Genomic DNA, 20,398 nt, shown 5'->3' on the forward strand with positions numbered 1-20,398 from the left:
TTGATTTTTAGTACTGGGTTAGGGTTAATCATAGTTTGAGAAGTTTGTATTTCTTTGAAATAGTCCTACCTACAAGTTTCCGCCATGTTTGTCTGCCATCTTACTGCTTGCAGTGGCACTGGTTTTTTTTCCGCATGAGACAACAGTGCCATCTAGTGGTCAAATATTACACACTGGTGTTTTAACCCTTTATTCAACCTATTTAGAAGGAAAATGGTGTCTAGAGCAGTCAAGGGTCACAGAATTCACGACAGATTTTGACCTTTTTATTCGTCAACGGTAGAAAAGGAGTTCAAAGTGAAAATTATAGTCAAGAATTTAACTCAAAGAGCATGCATTGAGTAGCTTACGAAATTATTTTATTTGTTTTTGTGTAGACTTTTTCTCCTCCGGTCAACATGTCTCAGGTCCAAGTGTCCTCCCCACCTTGCGCACAACAAACATGCAAAGGTTAGAATTAGCACAACCAAGTGGACAAACATACAAAATAAAAAACACAAATGTTTCAAGTTAGTTTAAAGTAGGTATTGTAAATAGGTAAAGGTCGAGCGATTATCGGGCGGGCCCATGACAAGTACTGATATTTGGGAATATGACAGATGTCGGTATCGGCATTTTTATTCGTTCGATGAGCCGATAAAAAAGTCTCTTACAGCCCGGACTGTCTCTTTCTCTTCCTCTCAGAGCCACTAGAGGGGGAACAATTACAGCAGAAGTTCAGCTAACTTGTCCCAACATGCGTGTTCAGCTGGAGACTGCTAGATTAGCTCTTATCACAACATGAGTTGGTCAATCAGGCATGTGTGTTTGTGAGATTGCATAGAAAGCACGCTTGAGTGGAAGTGATTAGCTGTTACCACAACAGTAGTTGGTCAATTTGGCTCTAATCCAGGAGTGCCCACACTTTTCAATTCAAATGGTTGTATTGCCATTTTTAAAGATTTCCTGTATCAAAAAAATCAGTGAGCTATTCGAGTTGTTATGCACCTTTATACAATTTGCTGCCAAGCACCATTTTATTTCCTGCACTGTTTTTGGTTGAATTATTTTGAAATTGTAACAGTAAAAGGTTTCTCGGAGCATAAAAGTTTCATTTGAATTCATAACAAACACTTTTTGTTTCTTTTTGATGTACTAAAATGTCTTACGACAATTTTTAAGCTTTTACAGCAAAAATATATGGGCTCCAAATATCGGCCTCCTCGTAATACTAATAAATGGTATCGGACCTGAAAACCCCATATCTATTCTGTGTATAACGTGCATTTTTTGGGGGGCTTGAAAAAGAAAGCAGTATGACCACAATCGCAAAACATGAGACGCAACGGAAATCTAACCCAGGTGGCAGCGGTGAGAGCGCCAAATCCTAACCACGAGACCACCGGTGCCATAGATCAGTGTTTTTCAATCAGTATGCCGGGGCACACGAGAGTGCAGTGAGACCTTTTCTAGTGTGCCGCGAGAAATTGCTCCATTTTATCTTTACAAAAAAAGCAAAAACATCCTTCACTAGCTTCTAGTTTTCTAGTCTAGCTTCTAGTTTTCTAGTCATCAATGGAGTAACTCTAACATTAAGCAGATTGCTATATTTTGGTTTTGTTTACAAATTGTCTGCTCATGAGAAAGTACAGCATATTTGATCACTTAATTTGCAAAAAAAATAATAGAATATATCAAATAAAGTCAAGATCTTGCACACATTTAGCTGATTTGTATGATTACTTTACTTAAAAAAAAAGTAAAAACCAAGTAAAGAAAATGTTCATTTGTGGATCATGTGTGCTCGTATTTAGTATTTTTTTATATATTTTTAGAAAATAAAAAAAGAAATACTGTCAGTAAAACTTCAAAAACATATAGTCCAATCCAAAATCACAGCAAAAATAAACCACAGGGACCATAAACTGAAAATGAAAAAAAATACTTTATCGATAGAGCAACAAGAAGACAGGTCATTTGCATACACAGCCCACTTCCCAAATCATATCAAAAACAAGTGTAATACCTCACGTTATTAGCAGTGAGGCCTATCCGAGGGGGTGTGGGTAGCCTGGCGTAACCCCCACCGAGCCCGGGTGGTAACGAAAGAAGGGACAGTGGTCGGGGGCGGGACGGACATCCGGCACGGGAGCGCCGACCTCCGGAGCATCTAGATGAAGGCAAGTCCACAAAGATATACTACAAATATTCTACTACGGTCAAACCCCAAAAATATTTCAGTAATACTAGACATACCACTAAAATACCTACTACGAAAAACAAAAATACCTCTGCAGAAATACCACAAAAATACAAAAAGAATACAACAACATTACAGAAATATCAAATGTAGTGCTTCAAAAGATGGACCTAATAATATTTTATTTGATAAAAGTTTTTTTTAAATGGATGGGTAAAGAACTCCAAGATGGAGATTTCTGTATGTATATATAAATACTATGGATCTGCAGGCGGGATGGGCCCCATGGCCCCCTTTTTTCGACTTTTTTTTTTTTTAAGCTACTTTTTGTTAGTAATAAGTGCAAAAAGCATCCAGTCTCATATGAATCTCAAAAATAGCAACTTAGCTAGTTAGCTTGCTAAACAGCTAAAAATGTAGCTAGATAGTTCTCTCGTAAACAGGTAAAAAATAAAAAAGCTAGCTAAAAGTGTTAAAGGCCAACTCAATAGCCAGATATAAAGGTAAAAACGAGAGCGCTGGCTAGAAAGGAGGCAAAACTGTTGCTAGATAACCAGCAAAAAAGATGAAATGTTGGCAAGCTAGCATTTAAAAATGAACATTTAAACTAGCTAGCTAGCTACCTACAAAGCTAAAAAGGTAGCCAGAGAGCGAGCGAAACAGAACTGCACATTATTTGCTCATTCGTTTTATGAAACGCATACATTGGAATTGAGTTTGTTGAATTTCCTGTCAAATAAATCAATCAAAGCATGAATACATTTGTTTAATACATGGAGATTCTCGTTCGATCTCTTAATCGTTTGAAAATAATGATCAGAACTTTAATATATATATATATATAATAATAATAATAATAATAATTTCCTTTGTATTGTCATTCTTTGTAACAATGTACACAGAACGAAATGTCGATACACCTGACCCGTTGTAGCGAGCCGATGCAGCCGCAGCCAACAGAGGGCGCCGCCATTATGTATATATATATATATATATATATATATATGTTTGTCCATCAAGGCCATCAACTGGAAATATATTTTTTAATTTAAAATATAGAACCCTAACTTAACATGTTATTACAAGATAGAGATAGATAGATATAGAGAGAGATTTAGAGATAGAGAGATTTAGAGATAGAGATAGAGATAGAGATAGAGAGAGAGAGAGAGAGAGATAGAAAGAAAAATAGATAGAGATAGAGAGATGGATAGAAATAGAGAGATAGATAAAGATAGAGATACTTTATTCATCCCCATACGGAAATTCACACTTCTAGCAGTAACTTTGTGTTGAAAAATAAAAGATATACAATACAAAAATACCCAATATAACGTTTTGCTATAGAGTATTTAAATAGTGCTACACTGCAATAAAAATAGGGTAATATGCAAATGTGGGGGTGTGGTTTAATGTGGGCTTTTACTCCCCCGGGTGGAGTTAAAGAGCCTCATGGCATGAGGAAGAAGTCTGTCCGTGGAACAAGACTTTGACAGCCGTCTGTCGCTATGTTGTTGATATGTTATTACGGGTTAAGTATTAAGAAAATGGGACAAATGGCAACGGTGAGCAATTTTCACAACGGGTCCGCGGGCACCTCAACTGTCCTTAGGGGGCGCCACCTCGGAGACCCCTGCTCCACAGAGATGCGACTTACTTGTGGCGCTGCTGCCGGCCTTGCTGCGAACACGCTTCCTCTTTTGGCCCTGTCACACGCAAAAATAAAATAAATAATACGGTTAACATTTGGAAGTATGAAGGCCCACTCAACACAGATTTATGCAAAGTTTTGATTGCAAAAATTAATGTCCCGCGTGCAAACTGTTCAAACAATACGATCTCATTTCGGATCCATTTGAATGCAAACTTAAAACTGCTGCAAAAAATAGCGACTGAATGCTAACTTGCACAAAGGGACGTGGTGTATATTGTAGCGCCTCCTAATGACCAAAGAAAATGTTATTTAAGGGACAGTGTGTTATATTTGGTGCCTCCTAGTGGTACAAAAATGACTACTAGGCAAAAATACATGAACTATAATACCGATGTTCATTTTGATACATAATCATAGGTTGAAAAATGCGTATTTGGAATCCCCAATGAGGTCCCCGCCATGTTGGTCCAGCATCCTGCCGCCACGCTGTGTCGAGTATATAACGTGACCTCGCTCGTACCGGACAAAATAGTGCCCTCTAGTGGCCTAATATTGCACATCGGGGCTTTAATTACATTGTTAAGAATCAAGCACTCTGCAGGAAACTTGAGCACCTTTCAATCCTGGAAAAAAAACCATTACATTTCTAGCATTTTCAAGGATTTCAAGCACCTGTACAAACGATGTGATCAATAAAACAAATGCAAGAGAAAAGTACAGAAATTCAATTCAAAATGTAAAAGATAGAAGGTGCCGCTTGAGGTGCCCTAAATAAGTTAATAGTGAAATACTTTCCCCATTAGGTATGTGTTAACAATGCCTCTCTGAGTTTCAACAGCCTTTATGCTTTATTTTCCATGATGCTTATCTGCTTTTATTTGACATTAAGAGGCCTGTTTTGGGAAGAACAAACGCCCAAAGAGATGAAAAAAGAACGTTTATACAAGAAAAGCATGCAGAATGGTGTGTGACTCTAGCGCCATCTACTGGCTTCAAGTTCTCAAATGATGCACCCCGCCTTTAAATAAAACTTTGCGGGACCTTCCTCCCCCCACTTGAATGAATGATGAATGAATGAAAACTTTATTCGAACATTAAAATAAAAAGAGAACAAAAACTAACTCAAAAACCAAATAATGTTACATAATATGTTGGAAAAGGGGTAGTCAGAAGCCGATGCTTATATTACCTAACCCTTCATCTTCCCTATTAAATACACCAATTATATAACAACAATTGTATTAATATTAATAATAAGAGTTATGATATAACAATAGCAACAATAACACAAAGTTAACCATAGTTCTAGAGCACAGGTGTCAAACAGATCAGGCCCACCGATGGTTTAAGCCCGCAAGACAACAGTGAGAGAAGCGCAAGAGGAAAATGAGCTGTAGTTTTAAATATTTCCACTGGATGTCACCCAAGCCAGTTAACACTTGCAAAACAATTGTGGTCGTATTTCTCCATTTCTCTCTCTTTCTTTACCTTTTTTGACATCTCTCTCTCTCTCTCTCTCTCTCTCTCTCTCTCTCTCTCTCTCTCTCTCTCTCTCTCTCTCTCTCTCTCTCTCTCTCTCTCTCTCTCTCTCTCTCTCTCTCTCTCTCTCTCTCTCTCTCTCTCTCTCTCTCTCTCTCTCTCTCTCTCTCTCTCTCTCTCTCTCTCTCCTCACTTTGTCTCTTTTTCTCCTGCTGACTCTTTCTTTCTGTCATTCCACTTCTCTTATTCTTTCCATCTTTTTCTTTTTTCACTTTTTTTTTCTCTATATCCATTCCCCCCTTCTTCTCCATTCTGCTCTTTTTTTCTCTCACTGTTACTCTGTCTCCTTTGTTCTCCCTATCTGTTTATCGCTCTCTCTTTCCCTCCCTCTCTTTTTCTCTTAAACCTACTAGTCCAGCCGCCGTGAGATTTTTTTTACAGCATTTGTGGCCCCAAGCTAAAACGAGTCTGACACCCCTGTTCTAGACGCACTATTCCCAATCTCTCGTATCACCCATTTTCTTCATCTCTGTATTCCGCCAGGAATGTTTTTTTTGTATTTAAATTTGAACACGTGAATTGTTGGACATTGTTTGATCTCGTCTTGTAAATTGTTCCGAAGTTTGACTCCGCACACAGACGCACACATACTTTTCCTGGTGGTTCTCACCTTTGGGATTATGAATTGAGTACGGCCCCTTAAATTATAATTTCCCTCTTTCCGAATGAATAATTTATGGATGTTTTTGGCACTATGTTTTTGTTGACCTTAAATAGCAGTTGTGCAGTGAAAATTTTGACTAAATCATCCAATTTGAATCATTTGGACTGCAGGAATAAAATATGAGTATGATCTTGATATCTTACCCTCTCATTGCACGATTTTGGAGGATAAAAAGGGGCTGTAGTCAACTTTTGTAATGATTGCCCCAGACTTCTGCACAATAAGAGACAAAAGCAGGGGATACCCCCAAAAGAGAAGTAGTGTATTTCTCACGTAGTTGTTGATGCAAGACCATTGAGGATGCAGGAGCTCGTGCAGGATTTTCTGCTCCTCGGCTTGTCGGTAATATTTGGCCTGCTCCGCCGCGGAGAGCGATTTCCACTGCCGAACAGAGCGAAATCAGAATTCCCGCGCGATTCCGGAAAAGGACTCTGGTTTCTCACCATGGTGCCCAGGGTTTTATTGACTAAAGCAGAGTTGGTGATTTGGTGGAGGGCCGCCACGTTGGAACGCTGCTCCCGGCGAAACATCATGAAAGCGTTGAGCGGCTTCTTGACGTAAGGACCTCCTTGAGGGCCCCGCCGGGGGTTCTTTCGTCTTCTCCTCCTGCCACATAATCGAACAGAGTGGCACAAAAAAACCACACTGAAAACGGAACCCTCCTGGCACGCGGCCACGAACATTTTCATGTTGTTTGTATTATCAATCAAATGGGGAGCATTGAAAGGTAAACACCAGGGGAGCATATCTTCGGGGTTTGTAGAATTTTTTCATGGCCAAACTCAAGCACTTTCAAAGTAGGGCCGCAACAACGAATCGATTAAATCCATTCTTAAGTGCAGGGAACTTTCACGTGTTAGACCACAGGTGTCGAACAGGCCAGATCAGGCCCACCAATGGTTTGAATCCGGCCAACAAGACAACAGTGAGAGAAGCGCAAGAGGAAAATGAGCTGTAGTTTGAAATATTTCCACCGGATGCCACCCAAGCCAGTTAACACATGCAAAACAATCGTGGTAGTATTTCTCCATTTCTCTCTGACTCACTTCTTTTTTGATTTATTCCTCCCTCTTTTTCTTTCTCCTGTTCACTCTCTCTTTCTCTCTCTTTTTCTCTCTCACTCTCCAACTCTTTCTTTTTCTCTGTCTTGCTCTCTTTCTATTTTCTCTCTCTAATTTAAACCTTAATTCTCTTTCTTTCCATTTTTCTCTTTCTTTCTCACTCTTTCCCTTTCAACCTCTCTCTCTCTCTCTCCCTCGCACCTCACTTTGTCTTTTTCTCCTTCTGACTATTTCTTTCCGTCGTTTCACTTCTCTTATTCTTTTTATCTTTCTCTTTTTTTACTTTCTTTTTCTCTGTATATTCATTTCCCCCCATCTCCATTCATATCTCCATTCTGCTCTTTTTCTCTCACTGTTACTCGGTGTCCCTTGTTCTCCCTATCCGTTTATCGCTCTCTCTTTCCCTCCCTCTCTTTCTCTGTCTTTTTCTCCTTAACTTACTAGTCCGGCCCCCGTGAGATTTTTTATTAGCATTCGTGGCCCCCAGCTAAAACCAGTTTGACACCCCTGTGTTAGACCAATGTGCTAACCACGGCACTATGAAATTGCCCGACATGCGAAAGGCCCCCGGTTCTAGACCGGGTGGAATCATTTGTTGGCCTTGCCTAAGACACACCACTGGAAATGCTGCCCCTATGACTCTAGTGCTAAAGGGGAACCTACTCTACCCTGATATAATGTGCATAAGTATGTTTTGTGTATAATATGTGATTGGCTTCCAAATACATCTTCAAATGCAAATTCATCATTTATATATCATAAATATTGTGTATTTCAATGCATTCCCTGTTATTTTGCCATTTTTCATTTCAGTGCAGTGGAGTCAATAGTATGATGTAAATTTTCTGCATTTCTATAGCGCTTTTCAAGTCAATGAAGAGCTCCCAAAGCGCTTTACAATGTGCTTCACACGTACCCATTCACACACACGCTCACACACATCAATAGGGAGTCAGCCTCCAAACGTTTTGAGGATAATCAAGATGCTAAATGGTCTGCATTTCTATAGCGCTTTTTCAAGTCAATGAAGACCTCCCAAAGCGCTTTACAATGTGCTTCACACTTACCCATTCCCACACACACTCACACACCAATAGGGAGTCAGCCTCCAAACGTTTTGAGGATAATCAAGATGCTAAATGGTCTGCTAGCATTTCTATAGCGCTTTTCAAGTCAATGAAGACCGCCCAAAGCGCTTTACAATGTGCTTCACACGTACCCATTCACACACACGCTCACACACATCAATAGGGAGTCAGCCTCCAAACGTTTTGAGGATAATCAAGATGCTAAATGGTCTGCATTTCTATAGCGCTTTTTCAAGTCAATGAAGACCTCCCAAAGCGCTTTACAATGTGCTTCACACTTACCCATTCCCACACACACTCACACACCAATAGGGAGTCAGCCTCCAAACGTTTTGAGGATAATCAAGATGCTAAATGGTCTGCTAGCATTTCTATAGCGCTTTTCAAGTCAATGAAGACCGCCCAAAGCGCTTTACAATGTGCTTCACACGTACCCATTCACACACACGCTCACACACATCAATAGGGAGTCAGCCTCCAAACGTTTTGAGGATAATCAAGATGCTAAATGGTCTGCATTTCTATAGCGCTTTTTCAAGTCAATGAAGACCTCCCAAAGCGCTTTACAATGTGCTTCACACTTACCCATTCCCACACACACTCACACACCAATAGGGAGTCAGCCTCCAAAAGTTTTGAGGATAATCAAGATGCTAAATGGTCTGCTAGCATTTCTATAGCGCTTTTCAAGTCAATGAAGACCGCCCAAAGCGCTTTACAATGTGCTTCACACGTACCCATTCACACACACCAATAGGGAGTCAGCCTCCCAACGTTTTGAGGATCATCAAGATGCCAAATGGTCTGCAATGTGCTTCACACATATCTGTGAAGCCCTTTGAGACTCTTCGTGATTTAGGGCTATACAAATAAAAATGACTTGACTTGACATACCCATTCCCACACACACTCACACACCAATAGGGAGTCAGCCTCCCAACGTTTTGAGGATAATCAAGATGCTAAATGGTCTACATTTATATCGCGCTTTTCAAGTCAATGAAGAGCCCCCAAAGCGCTTTACAATGTGCTTCACACTTACCCATTCACACACACACTCACACCCCAATAGGGAGTCAGCCTCCAAACGCTTTGAGGATAATCAAGATGCTAAAAGGCAAATGGTAAATTGTCTGCATTTATATAGCGCTTTTCAAGTCAATGAAGACTTCCCAAAGCGCTTTACAATGTGCGTCACACTTACCCATTCCCACAGACACTCACACACCAATAGGGAGTCAGCCTCCAAACGTTTTGAGGATAATCAAGATGCTAAATGGTCTGCATTTCTATAGCGCTTTTTCAAGTCAATGAAGACCTCCCAAAGCGCTTTACAATGTGCTTCACACGTACCCATTCACACACACGCTCACACACATCAATAGGGAGTCAGCCTCCAAACGTTTTGAGGATAATCAAGATGCTAAATGGTCTGCATTTCTATAGCGCTTTTTCAAGTCAATGAAGACCTCCCAAAGCGCTTTACAATGTGCTTCACACTTACCCATTCCCACACACACTCACACACCAATAGGGAGTCAGCCTCCAAAAGTTTTGAGGATAATCAAGATGCTAAATGGTCTGCTAGCATTTCTATAGCGCTTTTCAAGTCAATGAAGACCGCCCAAAGCGCTTTACAATGTGCTTCACACGTACCCATTCACACACACCAATAGGGAGTCAGCCTCCCAACGTTTTGAGGATCATCAAGATGCCAAATGGTCTGCATTTCTATAGCGCTTTTCAAGTCAATGAAGAACTACCAAAGGGCTTTACAATGTGCTTCACACATACCCATTCCCACACACACTCACACACCAATAGGGAGTCAGCCTCCCAACGTTTTGAGGATAATCAAGATGCTAAATGGTCTACATTTATATCGCGCTTTTCAAGTCAATGAAGAGCCCCCAAAGCGCTTTACAATGTGCTTCACACTTACCCATTCACACACACACTCACACCCCAATAGGGAGTCAGCCTCCAAACGCTTTGAGGATAATCAAGATGCTAAAAGGCAAATGGTAAATTGTCTGCATTTATATAGCGCTTTTCAAGTCAATGAAGACTTCCCAAAGCGCTTTACAATGTGCGTCACACTTACCCATTCACACAGACACTCACACACCAATAGGGAGTCAGCCATGCAAAGCGCCTATTAGTATCCCAAATATATTTTTGGAGGGGCGAGTGTTCACACCACTACACCCAAATAATAGGGATTGGCAGACAAAATTAACATGTAAAAACTTACATTCTGGGGGAAAACTGCTAGTTGTCAAAGAAGAGGCATGTACCAATTTCTGACTACAATTCAAAGTATTCCTAAACAGCCGAGTTATCTACGACTAACTGTCTTAATCATCGATGAATCGGTTGATAAATCCTTTGATGAATGGGGTTTTTTAAAACTATTCAAATATTGATGTTTTGGATGGATAGTACACGAAACATCAGGATATTCGATAATATATAACAATAGAACATCCAAAAGTGCTTGGCAAATAATACAAATACTTCCAAATGTATGCTATACACCTGCAAATGTGTAAGATACTCGTTTCCGAGCATCTTATCTAAAGATCAGATTACACTTTGACTTATCATCCAAAATAGGAAGGTGCAATCAATTCAATGTGTTGCTAAACTTGCATTCGCCCTAAAAATCCAAAATGTGAACCCGCTTGTCAAATTTTTAAGTGTTAAATCTTTAAATTAATGATTAATAATCCCAATGTGCAAATGATAAATAATATGCTTAAGAATTTGCCCCTTGTGTTGAGATGAACATTATGATTTTTCCTTTTACTTTTTATATTTATATTTTTTCTTGTTTTTCTCAGTATTTCTGCATCACTTTCTGTTCCCTTGAAAATGTTGTGGTGTTTGACTGTTCTGTGCCAATTTTGTTTGAAATGATGCAAAGAAAAAAAAAAAGAATTAAAAAAAAAAAAGTAAGCTATCTTTATAATAATCAAAGCACCCTCTGCTGGATTAAAGTGGTACCACAACCCCAGACCTCACAAGGAGATCCAATGTACTCCATCTATCCATCCATTATCTGCACCGCTTATCCTCAGTAGGGTCGCGGGGGTGCCGGAGCCCATCCTAGCTATTGTGGGGCAGTGGGCAGGGGACACCCTGAACCGGTTGCCAGGGCACATAGAGACAGACAATTCGCTCGCTCATTCACACCTAGGGACAATTTGGACCAGCCCAATCAACCTGACATGCATGTTTTTGGAGAGTGGGAGGAAACCGGAGTGCCCGGAGGATACCCACGCAAGCACGGGGAGAACATGCAAACTCCACACAGGAAGTTCGATCTCATGACCTCAGAACTGTGTCGCCGTGCTGCCCTCCAATGCACTCATTTGCATTGAAAGGATGATCTAATTTGTTGTCAACGCATTTAACAATCGATTTCATCAATTCACTGTTGCAGCCCTAAAATAAAGTCAACTGATATGCATCGTATGACCCAAAAAACACGCTTGTCACAAGGGTTATATCAAGAAAAGTTTGTTTTCTCACGAGGGCTGCACGACATCAGTGGGCGTCTCTGATAAAGACGACCCGGACGCCGTCATCTCGCCGTGACTGCACACACGCGGCAAAATAGGTAAAAAAAAATGCAACACTTTTTAAGATCACTTGCTTGTATTTCCCCCCATGTTTCAACACATATCACATCACAAAATGAACAAATGACCTGGAAAGACAAAAAGGGATGACAGGTAGAAGTAGGCGGATCAATCCAAATATGGTCATTGTCCAGACTGAGCAAGTACCAGATCATTTCTTCCTCATGTCATGAGGCTCTTTAACACCACCCGGGAGAGTCAAAGCCCACATTCAACCCCAACCACACATTTGAATATTACCCTATTTTTATGACAGTGTGTATTTTCCATAGTACTATTTAAATACTCTATATCGACATGTTATATCAGGTATTTTTGTATTCTATCTTTTATTTTATTTTTCAACACAATGATACTGCTGAAAGTGGGAATTTCCCTACGGGGATGAATAAAGTATCTATCTATCTAGACATCTACCTATCAAGGCATCTATCTATCTATCTAGACATGACATCTTTCTATCTATCTAGACATCTAGATATCTAGACATCTATCTATCTATCCATCTATCTAGACATGTATCTAGACATCTATCTATCTAGACATCTATCTATGTAGACATCTATGTAGACATCTATCTATGTAGACATCTATATAGACATCTATCTATCTAGACATCTATCTATCTATCTAGACATCTATCTAGACATCTATCTAGACATGTATCTAGGCATCTATCTACCTTGACATGTATCTAGACATCTTTCTATCTAGACATCTATCCATCTATCTATCTAGACATCTATCTATCTAAACATCCATCTAGACATCTATCTAGACATCTTTCTATCTACACATCTATCTATCTAGACATCTATCTATATCTATCTAGACATCTATCTATATCTATCTAGACATCTATCTATCTATCTAGACATCTATCTATCTAGACATGTATCTAGGCACCTATCTATCTTGACATGTATCTAGACATCTTTCTATCTAGACATCCATCCATCCATCTATCTATCCATCTAGACATCTATCTATCTAAACATCCATCTAGGCATCTAGACATCTAGACATCTTTCTATCTACACATCTATCTATCTAGACATCTATCTAGACATCTATCTATATCTATCTAGACATCTATCTATCCAGACATCAATCTATCGATCTAGACATCAATCTATCTAGACATCAATCTATCTATCTATCTATCTATCCATCTACTAGGATTGGATCGATACCATTGTCTTAAGAGTGACACTATCTTCCCATTTGAAAGGTGGGGTGCAGAATTCGAGGTGTCCTTCACCCCAAACGCCCTTGAAAATTGTCCTAAAAATCTCAATCCAAGACGTACCCATAGTCAATTGAATGCAAAATAGACGGTCTTGGTCTCTTTTGAAAGATAGCGCTCTTAGGTTTTGTCCCAAACTGAAATCATCACTGCAAGTGCGTTTCCGAAAGTGGCCGTTTGGAGATGACCGGTTTACAGCTCTAAAATCTTTGCAACCGTGTACTGGCCAATGTTTACACGTTGTGAAAGAGTTCTAAGTGTTTGACTTCTGATAAAGTTAAAACTTATATAAACTCTATGTTGGCAGAATTACTCAAATAAAAACAAGCATTAAGGTAAAAAAAAATTCCCAAGCGGGAGAGCACTGTCCGGTGGCCCATCCGGGCCACCACCTTGGCAGCACTGCCCGCTCCCGTGTGTCTAGTTAACTTTATTCACACAGGAAACAGAAAAATACACAGGAAATGCGACTTCAAAATAAAAGAGTACAAGACTGATAAACATACAAGAGATGCAATTAGACTGATTATTGAAACGTTACTTCATGTGTGTGTGTGTGTGTGTGAAAGATTGTTTTTATATTTAGGAATATAAAAACAAGTTATATTCACACAGTGAATTCTGAGAAATGTTACAACCAAAACGACCAACCTATCAACTTCTCTTTCCAGGGTTAATGGTAAATGGTCTGCATTTCTATAACGCTTTTCAAGTCAATGAAGACCTCCAAAAGCACTTTACAATGTGCTTCACACTTACCCATTCACACACACACTCACACATCAATAGCGGCCAAGCTTATTCGGGGCATTAGGGATTAAGTGTCTGATTAAGATACTTCGACATATAACACGGAGGAGCCGGGAATCGAACCTGTGATCTCTTGATCCCAAGACGAGCGGTATACCTCCTGAGCTAATGCCGCCCCCAATCACTGATGCGTGACAGTCGCGCGTAAAAATGGATCCCGAGTTGCATTATGCAGGTTTATTTTCGGCTTTGATTTGAATATGCACCGTAAATGTGCATATATTCATTAGCCGTACCACTTATCCTCATTAGGGTCACGGGGGGGCTGGAGCCCATTCCAGCCATCTCCGGACAGTGGGCAGGGGACACCCTAAACTGGTTGCCAGCCAATCGCAGGGCACACAGGGACAGACAACTCATTCGCTCATTCACACCTAGGGACAATTTGGACCGGCCAATCCACCTGAAATGCATGTTTTTGGAACGTGGGAGGAAACCAGAGTGCTGGATTTGAACCCACGACAGGTTCCCATGACATGAACTGTGCCGCACAAGCGCTAACCACTGCGCCGCCGTGCTGCCCCTGTGCATATATTTATGTTGGCAATTTCATTGGCTAACCAATGTGTCAATCCAAAAGACAAGATGTCCGTTTTATCAGTCCGGGCCCTCTTAGACAAATGCGGGCCTGTGGACTGTGAAAAAAAGCCCGCTATTGGTCGAGAGTGGTGTCAATTGAAAGGTCAAAGGCTTACGGCCAAATTTAGAAAGGACTATACATGTCTGTCTACTTTAAAAGGGAATTATGAGACAGAACAGACGGATTGCAAAAAGGAACATCCAACCGTGCAGGAATGCTTTTAGGCCGATTTCTGCGAATGTGTAAAACTGGAGTTGAGTGTCATGCCCAATTTCGTTGTCACAATATGTTAACCCATTCTGTAACAATGACAATAAAGGTATATTCTATTCAGATTTTTTTTTGTCGGCTGTATCGTGTGTTTTGAAGTCAATATTTTACACGGTTGGATGGACTGGATTATCGTGAATGTAAACCGACCAAGTTTGTGAAGAATTGTTTCATGGGTGGAATATTACGGAACCTTTTGGTGGTTCATACCAACTGTATAGTTTGTGGGTTACCTTGTCTAAGACTGATGGTGACGTTTTTGTGACGACTATATTTTGAAACGGTCCTATCTTGAATCCCAAGGGTTTGCACCTTCCAATGATATGTGGCATAATGGGTTAAAAAGTTGAAAGTAGATCATTTTCTCTATGAAGTATGTGTTAACAATGCCCAATTATGTTCAAAGAGTCCTTATACTATCTGTTATCAAAGCTGTTTTGACTGCAGAACACGGGCAGGGGGGAAGGGGTAAGAGAGTGACTTTATGTCATTGCATTTTTTTCTCAGCGTAGAAAGAAGATGGCAAAAGTAAGAAAAGGCCCGTTTCAATTAGAGTCCATCTATTTCAAGTTTCGCATTGTTAAAGTTTGCATTATAGTTATTTAACAAAAAGTGGACCATTTTTAGGCAAAGTATCTTTTGCCACTCACAGACTTCCAGAAAGAGGCGCGTTGACTCCATTGTTGTGCATCAAAGAGACGTTTTGGTCCTGGCAAGAGGGAACACAACAGAAACAAAATTGCTGCATTTAAGTACCCTTTGTCTTTCAAAATAAAACAAAAAAAAATCCTTAAAACAGAAATTTCCAGACTTTTTCAAGCGGCAAAATTTAAGCCTGTTCAAGGATTTCAAGCAGGCGTACGAACCTTGGAGTTTGTCCGCAGTAAGGAAATGGAGACTGGCGTGAAACGGAAGCGCTTACCGGGTTTTGGATGCCGGCGGGGACGGCTCGGTCAGACGGGTGGTCGGGCCGGAAATAATTCTGCTGGAGGTTGGAGAAATTGTCACGGCAATCTGGCTGCTGACTGTATGGCAACTGGTAATCTGGCTGCTGGCAATCCGACAACTGGTAATTTGGCTGCTGGGAATCCTGCAACTGATAATCTGGCGGCTGGCAATCCGGCAACTGGTAACCTGGCTGCTGGCAATCCAGCAACTGGTAATCCAGCAACGGGCAATCTGGCAACTGGGAACCTGGCTGCTGGAAATCCGGCAACTGGTAATCTGGCTGCTGGAAATCCGGCAACTGGTAATCTGGCGGCTGGCAATCCGGCAACTGGTAATCTGGCAGCTGGCAATCTGGAAACTGATAATCTGGCTGCTGGCAATCCGGCAACTGGTAATTTGGCTGCTGGTAATCTGGCAGCTGGCAATCCGGCAACTGGTAATCTGGCAACTGGTAATCTGGCTGTTGGCAATCCAGCAGATGGCAATTTGGTGGCTGGCAACCTAATGCCGGGCAACCTAATGGCTGGATCTCGGTCACAGGCTCCAGGTTTTCCAGGTCGGAGGGGGGCCCCTCCTGCGGGGACGGCATCAGGGGGTCCCCCAACAAGATGGCCTCGTGCGAACTGAGAATTTTGTCCAGCATCTTGTCCGAATCTGCATCTATGGTGGTGGGCAGCACCCGATGATAATGATGATCCATGCTCCGACGTCTGCACTTTCTGCTCACTTTGATCTTTAAGGACAAATGGAAACGTGAGTGAGAACATGTTGCTTGCCAATAGTTCAACAATTGTTTATCATATATATTTAAACTAAAGTCCCTTAAAGCCCTTGAGTGTAATATTTGACCACAAGATGGCACTGTGTCGTTCGGTGCGAGCGAGGGCCAGTGCTACACTGCAGAGCATGGCGGCAGGCTGCCGGACAAACATGGCGGCAACCTAAGTGGGGATTCCACTGTGTAAAAAAATACACATTTATCCACCTACAATTTAGTAAAAATTCTGGAAGAATAGTCAAAGATATTTACAACATAAAGATTTGGCCAAAATCTTCTAATCATGTGATGAAAGAATAGTGCCCCGTAACAGTTGCGCAACGAAAAGAAGTGCAATAACATTTAGCAGCAACAAAAAGCTACCTTGTTTTCACAGTGGAGTGGCTCGTTTAGGGTGGTGATGGCCCCCGATTTGCTCCTTGTGTTCCGAATGATTTCGCATTTTGAATTAGAATCGCATACCTGTCAACCTGTACCTTTTTGCTGTACAAAGTACGTTTATTATGCATTTTAAGACGTGTACCACGTACGAGAAAATCTGTACGGAAAAACGCAAATTTGTCAATAATGGGTACCATCCGGTATACACCGACGATCACCAAACGGCAAATCAATCAAGTCAAACGAGTTCGCCGCAGTAGCCTCTGTCTCGGTATCGTTTTTTTTTTCCCGTTGCAAACGAAGCGAGCGCTTTGATGCTACTGTGCGCATGCGTATGCCGCCTGGGGATTTCCCATCATGCATCACTCCGATCACAAGCGAACAAAGCGAAAGCGGAGCAGTAGGCCTACATGACAACATAGTTTTGAATTATCTTTGGATTCAATCATCGAGTCACAATGGCCGAGCCTGAATTAAAACGCCGTAAGCCATTCTGATCCGAAAACAACAGGCGGGGTTGATTGAGTCCATTTGAAATCCATGCGGTCTTAAAAAACATCGGATTTCATGCGGTAGTTGTGTAGTGAAAGGAAGTCAGTCTCTTTTTAGAGAAGCGGCTTTTTGGGCTCAACTCATTCAAGAGAGCCGGCTTTCAAACGGCTCACTTGCTTTGATGCAGTATATTACGAATTAATATATTGTATAAAGAAGTTAAGATTAATAGGAAGTATAAAAGGAGAAAATGGAAAAAGAACAGGTTTGTGGTTATCCCTTTAATCAGTATATTACCAATTCAATGCAGAAAATGAATTAATATTTTGAATAAGAAAATTCTACTTTATTCTCTTTGCATGTATTTTTTCCTTCTACAGTGAACGTCCAAGCGACTTCATTTTTGAACTTTTTTTTTAAATAAACCTCATTCATGACGAGCAACTCAGTATCGCACAACAAAATGTTAATTAACAATATACAGTATATGATATAACAAAACACATGCGCAATATAACATGTTAAACTACATCAATAAACACATTTGAAAATTAAAATATGGCGTAAAATTATTTTATATTTTGTAAGAGAAAATACGACAGTTTATAAGGGCATGGAGCCCTGGAGCTTGACAAGCATGGAATCGTCTTTTCATGTCTTTGATTTCAAACATTGTATGCAACAAAATCACACATAAAACATGTGGTATTAAGACTTTGAAGAGAAAAAAGATAAAAGACTATCAGGAGGATTAGCCAAAAAAGAAATAATTAAAAGGTAGCGCTTAAAGAAACTGGCCTTAAATTGATATAATAATAAAGCAATAAAGAATAGTGCCTTATAACAATAGTGCAGTTACATTTAGCAGCAGAAATTTCAATCAAACCAATATATTTCATATCTTTTTTTTCTCATGTTGGGGTTGCAGGAGAGATGTGCAATCGTACCTGTTGCGCAGCGCTTAGCGAACTTCTTCTGGACTTGATCGAGAAGAAGAGAAGACGTCCAGTGATCAACCTTCTCAAGTGATGGAGAAGATGATGGAGAAGAGGCTGGCGAGCCCCAAAAATCTGCTTAAAAGCCATGAAAGCTCTTTGATACTGCAGCGCACCTTTAACATCAAAGAGTTGTTTTTTATCACTTTTATCTCCTAACGTCCACGCAAACACGAAACTCCACCCATGCTCACGTTTTTCTCGACATATTGCGAACACAAAAGCCAAATAAGGGAATTCATTTGAACATTTTGGAAGAGAAAATGGACGTCACTCGGTGCATAAGACGATAGCTGCTAGCCTCCGGCTAGCCTATGCGGCTAACGGGGTGTGTGAAGTCACAACCGCTTTTAAACTCAATTTCAGCAAAATGACCACAAACGTCAAAATGCAGAAATAATAATCGATGGTCCGGTTATAAAAACGATTCTATTCGGCGTTGCCGGTCGCAAAAAACAATGTTTTAAGTGAGCTGCTGATTAGCGATGCTAAGCTAACCAGAGTTATAAACAGTAACCGGCATTTTATCAAATATAAACCTTAGCGCAAATTGTCATTCATAAAGTCTACTTAAACGAACCGACGGCAGCGAAAACGAGTGCGTTTAAATGAGTATTGAATTATTAGGAACATAAAGTGAGGAATTAAAAACGGCCGCCATGTTTCCAAATACCTGCTCGACTTAAATGGATGGAAAATAAAATTGATTTAATGAACGCTATCTAAAAATATCGGCAGCAATAAATTGTGTTTTTGATAGAATATTGATTCTTAATTATTGGCAAGCGAGCAAAAATAGAATAAATAAAATTATTTTTAAAAAAATTAAATTAAAATAAAAACACACCGCGGCCGCCATTTTGGTCCACTTTCCAAAGACCCGGACTATAAAAGTATGAAATATAAAATATATTTAAAGTAACTACTTAATGGAATGAACTTCAGAGAAAATAAGTGTGTTTATTTGAGTATTTAATTATTAGGAACATAAAGGGCAAGTGAGGAATTAAAAAAAAAAGCCTAGACGGCCGCCATGTTTCCAAATACCTGCTCGTCTTAAATGTATGGAATATAAAATCGATTTAATGAACACTATCTAAAAAATATTGACAGCGAAAATGTGTGTTTTTAATAGAATATTGAATTCTTAATTGTTGGCATGCGAGCAAAATTAGAATAAAAAAAATAAAAAATAAAAATTAAAAAAAAACACGGTGCGGCCGCCATTTTGGTCCAGTTTCCAAAGACCCGGACTATAAAAGTATGAAATATAAAATATATTTAAAGTAATTACTTAATGGAATGAACGTCAGCGAAAATAATTGTGTTTATTTGAGTATTGAATTATTAATAACGGAATCAGAAAGCGGGAAAATAATACAATAAAACTCGCCGCTGCCGCCATTTTGGCTGTCATTAAAGAGACGCTTGATAAGAAAATGTATAAAATGTAAAATTAAATTATAGATTCTATTTAAAAATGAACGTGTTTAATTGGTGATTAAATTATTAGTTTATGAATATTGATTTAAACATAGAATTTTATTTTCCAATTTGTGTCATTTTATCTCCAAAGCTGTGTTGCAAAGTTAAAACGAATAATAACTATTTATTGATAATATTTATACTTTTTGATTAAAACCAAATTATATTAGCTTGAGTTTAAAAAAGGTCTCTCTTTGTAATCTATTTCATGTTAAATAAATATTCACACATAGAATTTAATATTCCAATTTGATCTCAAAAGCTAAATTGCAAAGTCATGTTTAATCATGATTAACTTAGTAATCTTAAAATTGTTTTCTGAATAAAATGACTTAACCATATTAGTTAAAATAAAAAATAAGATATTTCTTTGAAATCTCCTTCATGTTAAAATTCTGTTTTAGGATAAAAGTTTCACCTCAAAATGAACCCCAAAATCAAGTTTTTTTTAAATGGATTTAATATTAATTTTATGTTCCAATTGGTGTCATTTTTTTATCTCAAAAGCTTCATTGCAAAGTCAAAATGAATAAATAACATTTTAACTTTTTAATAATAGTTTCTGGCTTGAGTTTGAAAAAAAA

General features: G+C 39.5%; 1 protein-coding gene across 2 annotated transcripts; it reads right to left on the reverse strand.

Moving 5' to 3' along the window:
* Positions 1 to 176: 176 nt before the first annotated feature.
* Positions 177 to 19,315, reverse strand: LOC148352295 (uncharacterized). Of its 2 annotated transcripts, XM_088355249.1 has the most exons (9): positions 18,282 to 19,315; positions 15,658 to 16,416; positions 15,386 to 15,444; positions 11,720 to 11,785; positions 6,480 to 6,642; positions 6,310 to 6,417; positions 3,837 to 3,885; positions 2,006 to 2,149; positions 177 to 426 (listed from the first exon to the last, which is right to left on the reverse strand). In XM_088355249.1, the coding sequence occupies exons 1-8, from the start codon at positions 18,417 to 18,419 to the stop codon at positions 2,028 to 2,030; spliced, it is 1,464 nt and encodes a 487-aa protein (XP_088211375.1). In that variant the 5' UTR covers positions 18,420 to 19,315; the 3' UTR covers positions 177 to 426; positions 2,006 to 2,027. The 2 variants fall into 2 exon arrangements, with proteins under 2 accessions (XP_088211375.1, XP_088211376.1); XM_088355250.1 differs by lacking the exon at positions 11,720 to 11,785 and having other exon boundaries at positions 18,282 to 19,287.
* Between the last annotated feature and the right edge of the window lie 1,083 nt (positions 19,316 to 20,398).

The sequence above is a fragment of the Urocampus carinirostris genome, chromosome 15 (assembly GCF_059441175.1).
Source record: "Urocampus carinirostris isolate Australia breed hairy pipefish chromosome 15, RoL_Ucar_1.0, whole genome shotgun sequence".
NCBI lineage: Eukaryota > Metazoa > Chordata > Actinopteri > Syngnathiformes > Syngnathidae > Urocampus > Urocampus carinirostris.